This window comes from Neolamprologus brichardi, chromosome 15 (assembly GCF_056152115.1).
Source record: "Neolamprologus brichardi isolate AB-2024 chromosome 15, ASM5615211v1, whole genome shotgun sequence".
NCBI lineage: Eukaryota > Metazoa > Chordata > Actinopteri > Cichliformes > Cichlidae > Neolamprologus > Neolamprologus brichardi.
The window spans coordinates 16,892,336-16,912,625 of NC_142118.1; the positions used below are offsets into that span (position 1 = coordinate 16,892,336).

General features: G+C 40.9%; 1 protein-coding gene across 4 annotated transcripts; it reads right to left on the reverse strand.

The window, feature by feature from the left end:
* Window positions 1–661: 661 nt before the first annotated feature.
* reps1 (RALBP1 associated Eps domain containing 1) lies at window positions 662–20,281 on the reverse strand. 4 transcript variants are annotated; one of them, XM_006792704.3, is made up of 20 exons: window positions 20,105–20,281; window positions 19,537–19,706; window positions 18,104–18,227; window positions 13,426–13,655; window positions 12,399–12,561; window positions 11,499–11,629; window positions 9,800–9,962; window positions 9,650–9,713; window positions 8,728–8,882; window positions 8,139–8,260; window positions 7,660–7,740; window positions 6,368–6,455; window positions 5,757–5,858; window positions 4,200–4,260; window positions 3,801–3,999; window positions 3,519–3,713; window positions 3,025–3,114; window positions 2,718–2,875; window positions 2,525–2,630; window positions 662–2,429 (listed from the first exon to the last, which is right to left on the reverse strand). In XM_006792704.3, the coding sequence occupies exons 2-20, from the start codon at window positions 19,687–19,689 to the stop codon at window positions 2,361–2,363; spliced, it is 2,454 nt and encodes an 817-aa protein (XP_006792767.1). In that variant the 5' UTR covers window positions 19,690–19,706; window positions 20,105–20,281; the 3' UTR covers window positions 662–2,360. The 4 variants fall into 4 exon arrangements, with proteins under 4 accessions (XP_006792767.1, XP_006792766.1, XP_006792765.1 ...); XM_006792703.3 differs by having other exon boundaries at window positions 20,091–20,281; XM_006792702.3 differs by having other exon boundaries at window positions 20,016–20,281.
* Window positions 20,282–20,290: the final 9 nt, after the last annotated feature.

Consider the following 20,290-nt stretch of genomic DNA (forward strand, 5'->3'; position numbering starts at 1 on the left):
AAAACCAACACAAGGATAAATCATTAATAAAAGAAAAATTCACTGACCAAAAACGGGGCATTTTATGACACTGGCACACAAAAAAACAACAAAAAAAACATGAGAAATAAAACAAGTGGTTCATCATTTTTTTCATCTTAAAGCATCTTCTTTTTAAATACACGTGAAAGACAACATGCAGATTAAAAGTAAGCAAAGAGAGACAACAAATAAAAGAAATTGTGAGGGAACAAGAGGGGGGGGGGGGGGGGGGGGGAATTCAGTTCAAAGTGCAGTTGGGACATTCAGGTCTCCCACTCTGTTGACTGGTCTCCTGTTAAGCTTCATCTACACCCACAGATTTCAGGTGAAACTGCCCTGATACAACACTGATCTGGAGTTTACTTCCCTCTGGAGCCAGGAGCCCGGGGAAGCGGACTGCTTATCAGTACCACCCCAAAAAACAAACACAACAAAAAGGCAAAAATACATCACAAACATACAGTAGATGATGTTCTGGAAGAGCTACGATACAAAAACCAGAGTGTACTGTTCACATGGTTGCTACTATCATCGGACAAACACTTAGGTATAGTTGGTCTGTGAGGATGTATCGCCCATTCTTGCATAGTGCTGACTGCCCAATTGGAAAACAGCTGTTTTGTTGTTGTTGATTTCTCTCTTCTTTTTTTTTTAAATCATCAAAAATCACTACCTGCTGCATCAGTTTGGATCTGTGCACATGTTTGCTGAAGAGAAATCACAGGTAAACTTCTCCCCAATCAGCAACAAATGTATTCTTCATAAACGCCGCTTCCTGCAATCAAACAGCTGGAATATCTTCAAACCCTTCATATGAATGTCTGTTCTTGACTCATAAAGGTGAAGTTAAAGTTTGGGAGAGAAAACAAACAAACAAAAAAAAAAAAGAAACAAAACCCGCAGCGTTAGAAAGAAAGCTGAAATGTCAAGACAGAGCTAGGTTTGAAACTAAATGAAGAAAACTTCAGGGAAAGAAAAGGTGGTGCATTTTTCTTCAAACACAGCCCGAGCGGAAGTGAAAGAGAAGAGTGTAAGTTCAGTCATTTGGCATAAAGTGAAACCATTCAGTCACCACGATCCCAAAAAACGAAACACTGTAACACGTAGAAAACAAAAACAAACAAAAAACAGAAGACACGGCACTTTCACTCACTGCATCACGCCATCAACCACGCAAATGTTTACATGTAGACTTGAAGGGGGCAGTAAGAGAGGAAGGGTGGACTGAGTTCATGTCACAGGATGCGTCACCAAAAAAAACAAAAACAAAAAGCCTTCACCGTGTTGGTTTAGTCATTAAGCCCCACACAAACACACAAAAGGTCCTGTCTGGAGATAGCCCAGTATGTTTCACAAATAGAGAGGCGACTACACCAAACTCCATTTAGAAAAAGACAAATTTATCCTTACTTGCTTATTGACTGATGTACCGACGGATGATTTGTGCTGTAGACTTCCTTCGGTCTTCATGTGTCCCATTGCAAGCCCATAAAGTCTGTGTTCTTTGGATTATTTCACAATAATGGACAGCCATGGGTGCCACATGTTCAGCAGAACAGACCATTCATGAGGATTCAAAAACAAGAAATGCCTTCAGAGCACTACAGTAGTAGCACGGATCAAAAAGTGAAAAGAGGAAAAATGTAACCTTTTTTTATAAACCAGAAACTTCTAAGTTTTAGCATATAATGCTCACTTAAAGCACAATTTGCCCGTCTTTACTGTTCCATGTCAATTTCAGTGTAATAAACAAGACCCAACCTATCGAGTTTGTGACATCACACGATATTAGAAGGTCGTCTCAGTTCACTTACACAAAAGAAGAAAAAAAACTGTTTCGCCCCCTTTTTAAATTTTCTGCAGGAGTTTGGTGCAGCCGAGTCAAGCATACTGGTGCCAGCCACCAGGAACACAAATGCACAAACAGTCACACAAACATGACAAATACACTCCGCATTTCTCCTTCAGTCATTCAGAGAGTGATTTAATCAAGACACCAGCAGTTTTATCTTCAGAGCGAACTTGGAGCTGGAGCGCTCTGCCTCTCAGTTTGCCGTCATCCTCCTCACCTTCGCCTCTCTTGAGCAAAAAGTGAAAAGTGCCAGTTTCTAAGATCCCCTCCCACTGGTAAGACTGTGCCCTCAGGTCTGTCCGGTTTACGATTGAGCAGTGTGTGATTGAGCGTGACAGTTTTTAACGGAATGCCCTGAGGCAGGTTGAAGCCTCCGGGAAAAGCCGGGATTGATGGAAGGAAAAGGAGAGGAGGGAGGGAGGAGTCACATCGAGGGCCACAGCCTTGATTCAGATGAACTACAGTAGAGTTGCTCTCCATATGTAGGTTAAAGATGGGAAAAGGGTCTGAGCTGCTCCAGCTGGACTTCTAGAGATATCCTTTCTTCAAGCAGATCCTGGGAAAAGAAAACAGGTGTGAGCAAAGCGGGAGTTAAAAGGAGAACAAAGTCTGTTTGCTAAAACTAGAAAACACTTCTAATGTCTTCCATACCTTTAGCTGCTGCTGGAGCTCACTGTTAAGTCGTGCCAAAACAGTGTTTGTCTCCTTGTTCCTTCTGATTGAAGCCTGAATCGCCTTTTTATCCTTTCCAACTGACCTGCAAACAGAGAAATATGCTTTTTCTAAAGTGCTGATAAACACAACGCCCTGTAACATGTCCTCAACCAAAGCCAAGTTTCTCCACCTGGGAATGGAAGGCTGAGTGGCCAGGACGGCGGCTATGACGTTAGATTTCTGTGGACCGTGCTGCTCGTCCTCCGGCCTCAGCTCGTCTTCAGACTTCAACCTTCGACGTACAGGTTTGGGGGGAGGAGCCAGGGGGCCGGAGGAGCCTTTGGCTCCCTGACGGGACAACAAAGAGTTTACCTCACTTTCACACAGTCTAATAAACAAGTGTGCCTATGAATTTCAGATTGCCTCTTGATGTTCCACACAAACACAAAAAGTTTAAAAACCACTGGTCTTATTGAGTTTAAAGTTCAAAGACGTACAGAGTTGACTGTAGCTGAGGGTCTCTCATCAGCTTGGCCGTCACTCTTAACTGTTCTCAAGGGGCCGGCCCCCTCCGAAGGCTTGTCCCCCTGCAGACATAAACAAACAATGCATGTGAAAGTGAAAGTGTTTACTCAAATGTAACAACAACAGCCACAGTTAAGAAATTAAAAGATGCAGATGGTTTGCAACAATAATATTTCATAAGAAGTCTAATATTTAATACTAGAAGACAAAAAAAACAAAACTGTAATATGGATAAAATCTGTCAATCAATGTGTGGGTTTAGAACATTATATAACAAACGGAAGGAAAACTCAAATAAACAACCACTTGGGGATTTTGGGAAAGAGCAAAAGAAATACATTCAAAAATCCAAAAAATCAACACATTAATATTAACATATTATACACAAAGCCAGACTATAAATGCTATCTCTGAGAAGAACTGATGTTGTCTAGAGGAGCATCCTGACCCTCCAGGATCAACCTACCTGTCCTGGCTCGATGTGTTTGTCCACCTCTGGTAGGCTTGAGGGCTGCTCAGAGGCTGCAAAGGCCTGAAACTGGCTGAAATCTGCAAAGTTGGGCTGCTGGGGAATCTGCTGCGGGGATGTGGTAGTGAGCACCGCCCCGCCTCCTGGTATACTCTCCGCCTCTCCGCGATGCCCGGTGAGTGGTACTGATGTCTGGGGAGGGATGAAAGGGTGTTGTGACAGCTTTCGTAGTATCAAAATCACAAATGATGTTTATAACACATAAAATACTTTTCTTACTTGTGTGGGAAGCGGTCGTGGAGGCACAGCAGGAGGGTAAGCTATCGTAGAGGGTTGGGGTTGTCCTGTGGCAGACGTGGCAGCAAAGGTGCGATTCATGTCCAGAGATGAGGAGCGAGAGTGGGAGGGGTGGGGACGGGGTGGAGGGGGAGGCGGGGCTACCACCTTCAAAGCCTCTGGGGACGTACCCGACTGAGACCTGAGCACATTAATGTTTAAAGATTTACACACAGGATACAGTGCTTTATTTACAACACGATTCATCACAGTTCAGGTCTGGAGTTGATCATTGAACAGAGCTGCAACATGACTAACTGAGTAACAATGTGAGGAAGTAGAAAAACCCAAAAGCATCACTTTCAGTAATTGTCAGAAAGGACAGACAGAAAAAGAACGAACCTCTGCCTTGTGATTGGCTCCTGGTCTGAGGTGAAAGAGTCTGAACTGCTGTAACCATCACCTTCATGAAAAGAAAAAAAAAAAACACAAGCATACAAATCATGAGAAAATTAACAAAATGGTCTTTTTTTTTTTTTTTTAATTCTTCCACAAAAAATTGGAATCTTAGTCTGGACTATCAGCAGCTTAACTGAGGTTATGAAGGCACCACCAAGGAAAGACAAATATGAAATGGTACTAAGATAGTGCCTTTCTACCAAATTTAGGTATTTTCTATTGTATTCACGCAGTTACACGCCAATGGATGCATTTGGGGTAACTTGGGGTTCAGTACTTCGACATGTGGTATGGAGGAGCAGAGATTGGCAGACAACTGTCTCTACCACCTGAACCACAGACACCTTCCAACATATAAGGGAAAACTACTTCCATTTTTATTTATTTTCTTTTTTTTAGTCTTGATTTTTGTATGTTACTTTAAAGTATCAAGGGTTTTCTTTTGTCATTAAATCGACTGCTTGCCAAATTTCTATCTGTAATTTTGTTCTTAATGATGTGACCTATGGCTGGGCCATATCATACCGCTCACGGTAAGACCAGTATAATGTTGGGCAACGATAAGAAAATGAAATATCGCGATAGAATATGGGTAAAACGCGCGTGCGCAGTACCTTTGTTTTCATACGCACATGGTGGAAAAAGCATGGCGGCGACGGAGAATGAGAAGGGCGAAAGCGGATCACTGAATGAAACGGATGAACCAGAATTGGTTTGTAAAAATGCTGCAACTTCAGTGGTGTGGAACTGGTTTAGCTTTCGTCCATCAGATACACTATAAAGCCCTATTTTTGGTAGCGCATGCTAGCGGGCCGTTGTCATTACCGTGTTTTTTGGAAAATACAGCACAATTCAAATCAATCCTTTAATTTTTCTGAAAATCGACAGTGCCCCATATAATCCTTATGTATGAATTCTGGTTGTGTTTACTGACCTCGAAACGATTTTATGTGGTACACGGCGCTCGAAAATCTGTCAAATGTTTTAGTACGACTTTGCTAAGCTACAAACCCGGACTGCTTGATGGATTGTCGTAGGCAGGAGGCTCACGTATTGTGTGTGTATAACCTCTTTTTAAGTTTTGTGGATATTATACATGGTCATGCTGAGGATATGTCGGCCAGTTTCCACTGGAAATGCCTTTTAGTTAAACTGTCAGCAAGAAATTTGCATTTGCACTGGTAAATTTTTATATAACTTTGATCCACATAAAAAAACAGCTGTTTGTTTAAGTGAAAATACATTGCTGGGGTTTTTTGCACTAAAAAAGTTGTGGAGTTGTAAAGTATTTTGTCTAGTGTCAATTATATCGTCATCGCAAATTTTCAAATATATATCGTGATAAATATTTTTGATTATATCGCCCTGCTCTAGTCTGACCTTAAAATAGAAAGTGGATTAAAATGGCTAAACAAAATAAATAACTGAATCGTGTGTCAGATGATGTTTTTGGAACACCGTATTAAAGCTCCCTGCCATAGCAGCTCATCTTTTACTCACCTACAGTGTTGGCAGCTACAAACTTCATGGAGGCGGGTAATTTGGCTTCTTCAGACAGTTCTGGAGGTTTAGCCAGCAGAGGACTGGTAGGATGATTGTGGTCTAAATGTTGGAGGAAGGGGGAGATCACAAACAGGAGAAAGTGTTGAAGCAAATGCAGTCAATCAACAGGGAAAATTAAATGTTAGCAATCCCGCTGTTAGTTTGGACAAAACATGCTCAGTTGCAGACAAAAAAAACATGTATATGAGTAATAAAAGCTTCTGTGAGGCTCTCTTTGAATCATTTCAAATGGTGACCTTTTGGATTTTTATTACTTTCCCAATAGTGCGCACTCTGCAAAGCACAAAGTAATCTGACTCTATTACCACAGCTGGATGTTTTCCCACCTGTGACAATATGTTTTTTCTTCAGTATATAAAGAACATACTAGCATGCTTTCTAATGCAATTAGGTCATAATTCTGTTTCAGTCATATTAAAGTTCCTTCACATTGCTGCCCACAAAAACAGATTTAGAGGTCTGCCTGTTGCTGCACATGTGCATCAATATCATTATTCAACTGTAAGTCAGGATTTGGACAGTCAGTTTAAGGTCAGAGAGTTTCTCACCACTGCCAGTCCTCTTCAGCTCCATCTCCTGCATGTGAATCTTACTGGGCGTCATCCGGATGGGAACTGGGTGAACGATGGCCGTGTCCTGTGGAAAAGATAGACACAGAGAGGGTCAAACAGACAGGAAGAAGATGGGTATAATTTTTTTTTTTTTTGGCTACTGGTCCTGTGAGGAGGAAGGTTCAACATGAAAACCTGTGTGGCACTCTTTTAGCTGACATGCTCACTGAGCATCTCATCAAACATGTTTAAATGAGAAGATGTGAAAGACCTGGAAACATATTTTCTAAATAAGCTTTTAAAAGAAATAAATAAAAATAAAAGACGTGCCCGTACAATTATTCCCCCCCCCCCTCCTAACAACAACTAAAAACAAACAAAAAACTGATATTGTTTCAAAAATTATTTTCTGCTCCGAGTGTGTTCTTCACAGTTGGACAGCAAGGATCCTATGCACCCATTAAGATTTGGTGCATGGATGGCAGCGGAGAATTTAGCCACAAAAAACAAATTTAAAAAAAAGAATCTGAGGAGCTGTTTGGGTCTGCTGTCGATGCAGGATTTTTCCACAGCAGAGAGAGATTTGGGGCTTTTTTTTTTTTTTACTCCTACATCAGTGGGGTTACATTTACTTAAATTCTAAATTATTCAAATGGCTAAAAATAACTGTATTAGCCTTACATTCATACACAAACTGACTGCAGAAAATTCAACAGTCAATTAAGACTAACATGGAAAACTTTGATAAATCTAATTTTTGGGAGATTTATTGGTTAAGCTTGATAAGTGTTTTTTTTTTTTTTTAATCTTGAGTTTTAGCTCAGAATGGGAGTACATAAAAGCAGTCTAAAAACAGATGCACACTCCTGCAATATAAAACCGTATTTGAAGTCAGAGCTATTTTTGGGACAATTATTGGTTTACGGTTTAAAAATTTAAAATAAATAAACGTAAAGAACTTTGACTGTTCAAAAGTAAATGCACAACAGAATTGTGCACAACCTTTAGTTCTTAATCGTGAGGAAAAATGCATCTCTTACAATCTTAAAATGTGATTGGTGGATGTGACTCTAAAGAAAAAAAAGGTGATGTCCAATAGAAACTGAGCAAGCCAAATCACAACACACACTTCTATTGCTGATGCACTTAATTGCACTCTGAAAGAACATCATGCAGACAGTGAGACAGAGAGAACCTGAGAGAGATAGAGAGAAAAAGAAAAGAGATCTGGAGAGGGTTAATGTCTGTCCATTAATGGTGAAACCATGCATGCTAAGTGATTGACTTACAGGGTCAGCTGGTGCAATGTTAGAGTCAAATTGGGTCAGAGTTTGTGAGCTGGAGGAGCGCTCGCTAAACGTCTCCCACTGCTGCAGGAGACAGACAGACAGTGAGAAAAAACATGTCAGTCAGTCAGCCAGTGCAGTGACATCACACATTTACATCATCAGTCTCAGCCTCTGCTGTGATGCCGCACTGACGCGGCATCATCAGCAGGCGTGGAAACAAAACGGACATTGCCGACTTTCATACACAGTCTCAAGAAGTGAGAGAGGAGGTGCTGAATTATCAGAAAATATGTTTGATGATGAATAGGATGAAGTGGCACTTGAATTATAATGGATGGATAAAGAGAGAGCAACCTCACTTAATTAACCCTGAGCAATTAAGATGAATCAAATGCAAACAGAGCAAAAGCAAACAGCCTCGAGTTTAGAGGATGTGTAAAAACGACACATATAGTCATGTGGTGCGTGCACGTTGGAACCTCGTTGCTCTGGTTCATCTCTGGCCAGGCTTGATTGAGCGAAGGCATAGAGGGAGACTTGTTGGGGGTCACCTCTACTGGTGACGCAGAGTATCCAACATCAGCAGTCTGCTCTGGGACTTCTGAAAAAAAATAGACACGAGTTAAATACACATGAATAAACTAAAAAAAATCCACACGACATTACTTTTGGTTGGGATTCTTCAAAAAGATGAACTTCAGAGAACAGCTTGAGATAAAACATTTTTTTCATGCACTCAAAATGCCAACTACATTTAACCATCAATGGCAAAAATCTATATTTCTCTGCTGTTTTCCTGATATGTAAAAACAAGGTCAACACTGAATTATAACACTTGATAAACATGTTTGTTATGGCTATCAGCAACTGAGTCAATGTCAAGTTAAAAGAGCGCAGGAGAACACAAAACTGTCATGAAAAGTGCAGCTCAGCCCAAAAATCAGTTAACTACTTCCAACATGCGGGTTTTGCACAATAGCGCTGTTACCCTAGATCTAATGAGGTGTGAGATAAGAAAATGAATAGAGGGTGCAGCAGAGAGAGGAAGAGCGAGGCAAGCCTGAGCACCTGCTGAGTCATCGAGGTCAATCAGCTTTGGCATCAGGCTCTCAGGAAGCTTCTCGGGGAGGTCGTAGCCATTCTTCCTGGCCACAACTAAGTGAAAGGCAGCGCAGAATTCATCCAGGGTCAGCGCTCCATCTTTATCAAAGTCTGACAGCTCCCTTTAAACACACATTAGACAGTAAGAATATCATATCATATACGGCATTACAGCAGACATTGAATCTGATCCAACTTGCCCATTTACATGCCGCGTTTACTGCTTAGAGCTAGTGATACTAGTCATTATGAATCCTGTCAAAACAAGTTGTGTCAACTGACACTGCACGCTTCTTTGGAAATAATCCCATAAACAGGAACTGACAACTTGTTTTTGACGAGCTCGATTAGCCACAAACGTCTTACTCATCAGCAAAATTAAGCCAGGTTGGTTTGGAGTTAACAAAGAACTGGTGAAACACATTTTCTTTGCAGCAACTACATAAGGTCAAACCTTTTGTCTTTGTTGATGTTTGGCATTTTTTAGTAAAAATTAGTCTTGAAGTTTAACAGTTAACCATATCCAGGTTGCACATGCTGTCCGATCAGTGATGATACATTCTGATAAAGAGCAAAGAAAAGCTTCTTGGTGTTTTTAGGATTAACTGCCACACACTGCACTTGTCTAAAAAGTAAATAAAGCTTTTACTACAGCTTCATATTAAGTTTTATAAATATGAAATTAGGGATCTTTCAATAGAACAAAGGAGCACTGGTGCAAAGATCAATGCCCATCCTGCTCTAACCTACAGCATATCCGCATGTCAAACTGTTAAATGTGGCCATCAACTCCATTCAGGTGGTGAATGCGTGTATATGGTGCCCTTAATTTCCCTTAGATACACAAACACACACAGAGGCCATAAATAGAAGAAGAGCAGTGACTCACCAAATATGTGACAATTCTAAAATCGGTAGCTTTGATTTAGTGAAGAACTCTTTTGCTGCTGAACCTGAAACACGCAGAAACCACAGTTTATTAATAACCCGTGTTTTATCCTGATAGCGCGTGTGTGTGTATGTGTATTTTTGTTCCTACCAGGTATGAAGCCAGTGAGGTCAGGCTGAATTGTTTTAAACTGGTTAATGTAATACTGCCTCTGCTCGTCTGTGATCTTCCACGGATCATCGTACGTGCTGGACTGTCGCTGGATCTCATTGGTCGTTGCAGCTGAGGCTACTGTTCGTATTGTTGTGCTTTCCTACGAGAACCCATTTACAGAAACATTTAAGAAAGAAGAGCATAATTAAGTATTAAGAATAACACTTTAACCTATGCAAATCCAGCTTCTTCACTGTTAGTATGAACAGTGCGTGTCTCCCTGGCCCCCTACTCATACATACAAACTTGGCACTCTAAGAAATCAAACCTTTAAAGAATAATATTCAAAACTGAAACACAACAATGGTTACCGAACTTTCGGCCTAAAGTAGAACTGACTTTTTGCTTGTTAGCTCAGAACGACAAGAAGAAACTAAAAGAGGGCATGATGTGTACCTATAATTAGACAGTGGGTACAGAGGCCTTTGCCTGAGCAATGTCACCGAAGCTGCTCATGTTTCAGTCAAGCAGCAGCGTTTGCAGATAAAGTACTGATACAAGATGCTGGCTGACATTCAAGGCCCGATTGTGGTTACTGTGATATCTCGTGCTTTATGTTTGCAGTTTCTAATGGCAGACATTTTCATCACATTTTCCAGCTAAAATACTCTGTGTGGTCATCTTGTAACTTGCTGATCTATATTAATGCTCTATTGAACTGTATCGCCTTCTCTAGGTCTGTATTGTGAGGGTGTACATGTGTCCTTTAATTTATAGCCTCATTTTGCTGTCTCCTCGTCCCATCTCCCATTTCTGCATAGTGATTGGCTAATGGTGGTAAAGATAGAATAGATCCAAAATATTTCTGAGCATTTCAGTGATTTTATATTGGCAATGACTGACCTTAGTTTTATGTCAGCTCGCTTAGTAAGTGCAAAATGTCAAAAACTCCAAAAGTGGTGATTGTTCTTACTAACTGTGGGCTACACACTACCAAATACGCACACAACACAAGAGTGTTGAGGAGTTATGTTTTTAGGGGTTGTTTTTTACCCAAATCAAATGTTTGTTTGTTTTTTTTATATATATGGCCACGATTCACCTTATAGCTGTTTGGTTTAGTTCAAGGATTTCACTGGTGAAAATGAAAAAACTCATTTCCGTAATCGGAGCCCTTATTTAAAATAGTGGGCGTTCACTGTATTGTGAAAAAGAAGATTTTCACAGGACTATATGCTGTTTCGTGAAATCTGAACAAACCCCAAGACTTCTGAAACAATGACAGATAAAGCTCAGCCTAAATTGGGTCACGCAACAGGAGAATGATCCCAAGCACAGCAGCAAATCTACAATAGAATGGCTAAAAAAGAGAGGAATCAAGATGATGCACTGGCCCAGGCAAAGTCGAGATCTCAACCTGACTGAAATGTTGTGGCGGGGCCTTAGGAGAACCGCCCATAAATGAATTTCAAACTGAAGCAATATTAACAACATTGGGCCAAATTTCCTCCACAATGATGTGAGAGATTGACAAAAATCATACGGCAACCCATTGCTTCACATTATTGCTGCTGAAGTACTGAATCAAAACTAGCGCCTTGTAATTTAAGATGGAACTCTGATGTGCATCTTTCTAGCTTGCTTGTATTATGAAGCCTGTTGCAATAGGAAGCGAGTTGAGCCAACACCGCTGTACCTGGACTGATGATGGGTGCATTGCTGGAAGCGTGCTGGAAGGCGGTGTGTCCGCTGTAAAACTGACCCAACTCTCCTGACCTGGAAGAGGCGGTGAGTGGGACGGCCACATGCCATCGCCAGCCACTGGACCTGAAAGGAGAAGGACAGGAAAGTATGTTTTTGCATGTAATGTTAATTAAGAAGTTTTGTTTTCATACCATTCTTTGTAATATCTCAACTACTTTTTATGCTGGAAAAAAAAAAAAAAAGCAGGCACAATTACTTTGGTCCCCTAATGACAAACTGCAACAAGTGTCTGTGTCAGCAAATATCATTAACAGCATGTAGGCGCTGCAAACAACAGGAAGTGGTACAAACGACAATTTATCACTGAAGTCAAAGCTAAAAGCAATTTTTACCACACCGTCACTTCTGTTTGCCATTAGAGATGTTATTGTTATCATATGCTGCTTGTGAGTGCTTGCAAGTGAAACCCCTGTCACATGCATTACCTTTTTAGCCCTCAATAAAGAAAAAAAGAAAAAGAAAGAAAAAAAAGCCATTTTAACTCAATTTGTTGCCACTTTTCTTTCTCTTTGTCCTTATTTTCATTATCAACAAATTTGCTCATCATCATCTTAAATAATTATTTAGTCTATAAAATATCTGAAAAGATTTGAACATTTTCCAAGATGAGTCCAGAAGGCATTCAGACCTTCTGTTTACAATGGGCACCCAATCAGAAGATGGGTCAAGGGATGATTTGCATCCGTATAAATAATAAGGATTGCTTTGAACTGTGAATGGAAATAAATGCAAATGCAAAGCTACTCTAGCAGAGTATAAGATTAGAAATATGTTGTTGGAAATAGGCAGAATAGTTCTCCTTTTGAGAAACTATCATTAAGAAGTGGGTCACCTGTTTGTGGTTCTCTGAACTGCGTCCACACGGCTCCAGTTGCTGCCACCACAGGTTGTCGCTCTGCGTTTCCTCCACTGTGTTGCCGCTTGTGCTTCCTCCAGGAATGAGGTGAGGTTGGGGGAGACTGGTGAGGGGAGACCACTGGGGACGTTGGTTCAGGCTGGTGACATATTAAAAAAAAGAAAGAAAAAAAACAAACCCATGAAATAAACAAGCAGTTAAAAAGACATTTAGTACACATATAAGGAATCAGCAAACTTTAATAAGCATGATCGTCTACAGAATAAAAATTATTTGAAGGTGGTAGTATTACTGCTTTAAAACAGTTCAGTGTTTTAAAGCAGTAATACTACCACCTTTAGATCACATCTAATACACAACAAGACGTCAATCTTCAACACGCCACATCCAAACCAAGACCAATAACTGCTACATCAATCAGTTCTTATCTGCATCATCACAGATAAAGGATGCTGAAGGAACTAGTGAATGATTATGCAACACATATAAGAAGTTAAAACTTGCGAAAGAAATCTAAATAACTGACACACGTGTCAACACACTTAAGTCCGCAGCAGAAAACTTCAGAAAGGAATGTAATCAAACATCAAAGTCCTTCCAGAGGCAAGTCTTCCCACTCTGGGCACTTATTTGCAGTTACTTTGAAGCAACATTGACTTTAATTTCAATGAGTCATGGACACATAAAAGCGACGAAGAAATTCACCACTCGAATCTGGTAAAGATCACTTAAAAATTTCATGACTTTTTCCCCAAATGGAGGCTTTGAAAAGCTTTTTCCTTGGAATTTATCATTTCCACCACCACTTTGTTGCTCTGCTATAGATTTCAATTCAAGATGCTTTGAGTGTCCCTTTTAATGTCTCTGTCAAATATACACAGGAAAAACACAGGAAACACAGCAGCTTATCTCCAAGTAACCACTGGGTTCAGTTGTTCAAAAAAATATTTGTTTGTATACAATCGTCCCTGCAACATCGATTCTTGCATTTGCTACTACCAACCTGTGATTCTATAGTAGTTGCCAGGGGCTGGATGACCTCGTGGACAGGAAGTGAAGTGGATGAAGGATGTCCTTTCTTGTTCTGGTGACCCCTGCCAGGTGGCCTGGGTATTACTGCAGTACCGGGGGCAGGGTACAATCCCTGACTGTCGGGATCTTGGTACAGTGCAGCATGTCTCGCTTCTGCCTCGTTCTTCCCCACCACAAACCTTGGCAACGGTAGATCCTTGACTGTCGAGACACAAATTAAATTCAGTTTCAATATTTGTTCAGCAGCCGCTGACAAAATGAAATCAACTCGGTGACCAGATCAAACTTCAGAGCACTAGAGTCCAGAAGTTGCTTCTGGCTTTCGAGAGAGGAAAACCGACTCCTACTGACTCCGTAGATTTCCCAGAATGCTTGTGCCTGCTGGAATCAGCTGACGTTTATAGGGTTTGGAAAGAGAGTAATGGCTGTAAAATGGGAACAACAGTATACTTTTCAGAAAGAGCTGTTTCCTCAAATAGAAAATGAAACACACTGCCACACCGAGTGTATGTTTGCTGTCTCTCAACTCTTAATCCTGAGGACTTAAAACAAAGATCTGTAATAAACAAACACAAGAATACAGTCCGTGCCAGCATGCCTGCTCTAAGACTGAAAATTTCTACCACACTGTAGCTTGCCCATTTTTGTTTTTCTTTTTTTTCCCTTGGAGAATGTATTTTTTTCTGTTTGCTCTATCTTACAATGCTAAAGAAACCTTTGAAAAAATCCTGGATCCAGACCAAATCCAAACATTAATCCCTTCTATGTTGGGTCAACCTCTGCTAAAAAACTAATGCAAATCTGTCTGGAACATTTTTAGAAATCCTGCTACTACACAATCAGACAAACCAATACAATCTCAAGGAGGTAAAGACGAGCGAGGCAGGACTTTCTACACTCCACGGTTATTTAAAAAAACCAAACTGATTTAAAAATTCAACGTGTGCCACAAAAAGATAGTTGAATGAAGCAGGGTTTGTAGTTTTTAGGCGGTCTCATTGGCAGATACTGAACTGGTACTAATATTGTTAACCCTAACCCTTTCTACTGGTGTTTATGGCTTTCTCAGAGAGTGGGTAAGCAAACAGACCCAAGACCAAGACACCCAAATAAGCTAATCCTGTTGTATATGACCCCACTATGGTTTCAGTGACTCAGCAACAAATTGATTAGCTAGTGGGAAGAAAGTGATCTGGATTTTTTTTTTTTTTTGCCATACATTTTTTTCTTCCTCCACCAAAAGTACCAGTCGTTTGCTGCTTCAAGCATTGTGAATATGAGAATCTACTTTTAAGAAAAATAATAATCAGTTTTAACAAAAGATTAAAATTTCCTTTAAACCTACTAACAATATCCTCTTATATCGCTAACTTAAGTCTGGTTAAAAGAATTGTTTCACCCCAGGATTATTATGTGCAGCGCTCTGTCTTTTAGTAAGCACGCAGAAACCAAACCACCACCCCCTTTGCTTCTGAACGCCTGTATTATTACCCCAAAAGCCTCCGCTCCAGAAATAACTTTCTATTTAATATTTTGGAACAACTGTGGTGACTTCAAGCTTTCTGAAAGCACTGAGTAAACTAAACATTTTTTCCAAATCCTGTAATTAACTGTCTACTTCTGAGAAAGCACCAACTTTACAAAGAGAGAGTTGAGAGCGAGGTTTACCGAGCTCAAACATCCCTAAATCTTTTGTTAGAAGGAAGTGACTTGTTTGCTTCCTCATATTGTTGTCAAATTATGAAATCAATTTTGCAATATATTCAGGCCAAACTGATCATGTTGCATAGAGGGTGAGTGTGACATCGTGCGCCGCGTTTTTCCTTCTCTTTTTCCTCGAGAGAACTCAACAGGGACAAATAGAAAAGCGCAAGTTTGCGGTCAAACCCACCACGGCTTCGTTGTTTACTTAAGATAAATAGGGAAGTCATCGAAACAGCTCATACTATTACAAACATCTGGTGACACAAATACTAAGACAATAGCACAGAATGGCCAATACTATTCCAATCAGCAATGTGATGCCATCTGCCTCATCAACTAATCAAAATGAGCCATTTTTCATTTAAGATCTTCTCTTTTTACAGCTTACTTTTAATGTACCAGTGTTTATTTTCCCAGTTTTAGAAACACAGGGTTATGAGACACCCTATGTATCAAACATCCAGCGTATAAAATCGATTCTCCAAAGGCTAAAAAGTTCCTTTTGGATTCTTCTGGTTCAGACAGCAATTGTTTGTTTTCTTTACATAAATGCATTCTCTAATTTGATCCATTTTCATTTAATTTCAGAGGGAGGCAATAGTGAAGACGCAAGGAGCAAAGGCAGTCAGAGTGAATGAGTTTAAATGCCTGGGGTCAAACCTCTAAAGCAACAGACAGCGCACAAGAAAGGTGAAGAACAGAGTGCAGTCAGGGCAGAGCGGGTAGAGACGAGTGTCAGAGGTGATTTGTGACAGAAGGATAGGCCCAAGAGTTAAACTGGAAAGTTTACTGGATGGTAGTGAGACCGGTTATGACGGAGGTGAAGGTGGCAGACTTTTTTCCTCATGGGTGACAGGATTAGAAATGAGTACATCAGAGGGACGGCTCAGGTTGAGCAGTCTGGACAAAGTTAGAGCGGTAAGGCTGAGATGGTTTGGACATGTGCAGAATAGGGATAGTGGATACAGATATGTTAATTACACACCTGTGGAGCTGCTAAGCAAGAGGAAAAGACAAAGAGGAGTTTTTTCATGGATGTAGTGAAAGAGGACAAAAAAGGGCATTAGGAATAGGGTGGGAGCCCTGCAGGGATCAGGCATAAGAAGAAGAATCTGATTTGTGTCTATGAATGTAAAGAGTCCTTCCAAAAGCTCTATTAACCATATCTGGATCTATCCCAAAAGTTACTCGCTTATACAATGGCCCAAGACTCAAATGTGGTTAAAAAACAAAAAAAAAAGTATTAAATAATCCTGCTAACATACAAAGAAACAGCTTTAAAAAAAAACATGAGAACATGCTTGTATGAAAATCTTAAAATACACTGCACACCAGGGCTCGCAAAATTTCAAAATCCCTGGTAGCCCTTCGGGCAGGGACTCTTCAGTTTTTGGTAGCCCAAAATAAATTTAAGTAGCCCGAATAAAAAAGAGAGCAATTTTTTTGATTGATGTTAATCAAAAAAATTGTTGAAACACAAATTACAACATTGTATAAAAATTACAATCAACTCAAATACTTGGTTCTAATTAAACAGAAATTTCTATGAACTTGTAAGAACTGTAGAACATGAATCAGTCTGTGTCAGATCCTGAATTTGAATTTTCCACTGAAGTCACGGGTTTTTGAAGTTTGCAAAGACTGCTAAATTGTGCCAGTGGTAGTTCACTCTTTGCAACATAGTACGCTGTTCTAAACAGATTTTTCAGGTTTGTTTTTAGTATGTTATTTGCAATTGGTGTTTTTTCTGGGAAAGATATTGCAGACTGAGCAATAATGCATTTCTTTGGAGGTGGAGGAACACCAAAGTAATTGCTTAAAGGAGCTTGCTTCTTCGACATCTTTAAGAGTTCTAAACAAATGTCTGTCTTCCTCCAGAAAATCCTATGTACGCAAACACGCGTTGCAACTTCTTATCTTGTGCACGTTTTTTATTTTGACAGCGAATGCGCACCTGCGGACCACTTATGTGCAGCCCTGGTTATTTAGCTCGTCACATTGCAGCCACAGAAATTCTTTTGTCCATGAAACCATAAAGCTGCACTTTATTTTTGCCTTATAGTCTGATTTGTCATAACTTTTCTGTTTTGTGGTAAGCTTTTCTTTGGCTGTCACTTCTTCAGCCTGACCTGTCTTATTTGGCTCAGCAGAACTAAAATATATATCCTGCTGCTTTTACACAAGCACTCACGTAACGCTCAGCGATTCTCTGCGCAATCAACCTCTCACATGTTTAAGCTTGCTGCGGGAGATTTCATTTGTCATGTTTGCATAGTAAGCTAACGATTGATAAGACAATGTCAGAGGAATTGGTGCGCAAATTATCGTCACTCACCAATCAGTACTGTCGCTCTCTATACACAGTTCGCGCGATTGCAAAGTGAAAGCAAAAAACAAGCGCAAATTCAAACGCGATTTCAATATGTCACATATTGACAGTGGCTCACCGATGCCAATGACATAATTACCCAGCTACATTTCCGAAAGAATGCAAAAGCATTGACATACATTTTTCCTTCCTATGATAGCCCGACGGGCAGGGCAGAGAGAGATTTTGGTAGCCCGACTGGAAAAATCGCTAGCCCCGGGACGTCGGGCTAGTGATTTTGCGAGCCCTGCACACCTAGAAAAAAAATACCACATGCATGTAGTTCTGAGATAAATACCTTTTTCTTATCAAAAAAACCTTTAAGACTCTAATAGATAAATGATAGCTCTGCCATTAAATGTAATTGATTAGCGATGAAGAGAACAGCTGTCTCTGAAATTCATGAAACTCATTTCTAACCTGAAACATTTTAACCAGCCTGAGAACAACAGTATATCTCTATATAACCAAAGTCTAAAAGTACTTCAGAGAGGACCTAGACCACAATTGTGTAATGGTATTGTTTAGAAATCAATGCACAACAATGACAATGACTCACTTCGATTTATGGACTCACCCGAGTTGAGGCTCTCCACCCTCAGAGGCAGCCCTGACTGGGCAATGGCGATGAGCTTCAGAGCGATGTAGAACTGGCTCCGACCGAAGTGACCCAGCCGAGTGGCTCCACATAGCTCTGTGATCTAAACCCACGCACACAAGGACAAGGGAGAACAGTTAACAACATTGTATTCATCTGAAAGAGCAGCTTTCCTCTAAGCAAACATAGCATCCAAGTAATAAAAAGGAGAATAAACAACAGCTATCGTTTAGTGTCTGTTTAAATTATCCGATGAACTGTTCCCTTAAGAATGGTCTCATCTGCCATGTTCACAAGCAGATGTCCAGTGTGTTCTATGCGTAAAAAGTCTGGTTATCATGTTTTGTAGTGCTTCACAAAACAATGAAACGGCCTTCTACACACAAAAGATAAAGTGGTTAAAAGAAACAACTGAAACCTTAGGATCAGTACTGCTGGTGAGATTTTATAACATGAGGATAACTGTTTAAGAGGGTGCCCTTAAGTGCTGCGAGCCACTCAAAAAAAACCAAAAAACTGCCACAGCTGACCGCCGATCCTTTTCTTGCCGATGAGGGACTTCATCCAAGTATGACTGGATACAAAGCAGCAGTGACTTTTCTCAGCCTGTTACAACATGACACTGTAGCAGTATGTGTCTCACGGGCAAACACAGAGCTCAGTGTAGATTCTGGAAGTGGTAGGATTACCACGCTCCTTAATTCTCCCACCACACAGCCCCCCCCCTTGACCTTGAAAAGGATGCTGACTCACAAACTGCAAATATTGGCCATGCTGAGAGATCTGGAGTCACAAGAATGGGCTGCTGCAGTTTAACTGGCTACTCATGACTCACAGTTGTCAGAGCAGGGACATTCTACAGGGGGATCACTGCAATCTGACCAAGAAGGCAATCCGTATTTGAGGGTTAATAAACAAAGTCTCCACTTCTGTGGATCACAGGTGTGCAGGCACAGGCATTTCCACCATGTTAGCCAGTAATGAACAAAAAAGGCAGATGTTGATGGAGGGAGAAGACAGGAAAGAGTGGGCAGCAAGAGCAATGAGAAGTATTTAGTGCGTTAGATACACAGTTCAACACATACCCACAGAAAGGTAACTGAAGAGGGCATGCCAGCTTTTATTGCATGTATAATATGTCAGTTAGAGAAAAAAAAACTCAATGAAGAAATAAATTGTGTGAGTTGTCTACCTACTCTGTTTAGCTAAGGCTAACATTAGCCAGAAGAAGGTGTGTCTCTCTTGCTGCGCAGCTCTGCTAAGCACCCGGGCTAAATAACCACAACGACACTGGCTGACAGGACAGCTCCAACAGTCAGCCTGCCAGCCAAGTTTGCCAAAAATCCCCCAATGGCCCTTCGTTTCACGCACACCTTCACAGTCTGAATGATAACACGGTTACGCTAGCTTACCTGCAGGACAACTTCGCTGGGTAGCTGGGCCGCCCGGAAAAGGTCAAGAACTCTCCCGTTGGAAGCCACTTTTTTGGTGTTGTCCGTGTCACAGTAAACGAACAAATCCGAGTAATATTTCTGCTCGACATCACTCAGCGTTAGACTTTCCATCGTAGTACCAATTGAGCCTGAAAAGAACACAAGTTGGCTGTTGATTAGCCCTTAGCCAATGGCTGGGGCAGGATCCAAAAAATGGGCGAGACTTCAGGATCCCAACTTAGCTAAGCCGAGCTAACGTTGAGGTTAGCTGTTGTAATGATGTTCCCAACGCGCCTTATCCCAATCTCTGTAAACGTCCCTAATACTGTGTACCAAGCAGGAGCCGATCCCAACTCGAAGATTCAAATAAAGGTTGCTTTCACACAGTTAATAACTTGTTGGGCCAGCCAAGCCAAGTAGCCAACAGCTGGCTAGTAGTGCAGCGGGCTAACAGCTACCTTGAATCAAAGTCAGTGGCACTAACGTTAGGCTAACTAGCAAAGTGCGTCCACCTCCCCGACCCGGACATCTACCGCCGTGATCTCACGTTACAGCACTTCTTCTCGCTGTAATCCGTTACAGGAGGGTGTTTCTGCTCTTCACTAGAAACACATTCCTCTGCGGGGCCGTCAGAAGTAAAGTTTCAGGGTCTCTTGGTTCCTTCCTCTAGTGATCATAGCCGCCATTCCTGCCACCAGTGTCAAGTCACGCGGAGTTAAGAGGAGACTTCCGG

What these genes read in the sequence shown, in the direction of transcription:
- reps1 (XM_006792704.3), bottom strand. Translation starts at nt 19,689, where the DNA reads ATGGAAAGTCTAACGCTGAGTGATGTCGAGCAGAAATATTACTCGGAT. An exon ending in GGTGGAGAGCCTCAACTCGG is followed by an intron (nt 13,656 to 18,103) that starts GTGAGTCCATAA and finishes GTGTCTCGACAG; the next exon opens with TCAAGGATCTACCGTTGCCA. An exon ending in TGCACCCATCATCAGTCCAG is followed by an intron (nt 9,963 to 11,498) that starts GTACAGCGGTGT and finishes GGGTTCTCGTAG; the next exon opens with GAAAGCACAACAATACGAAC.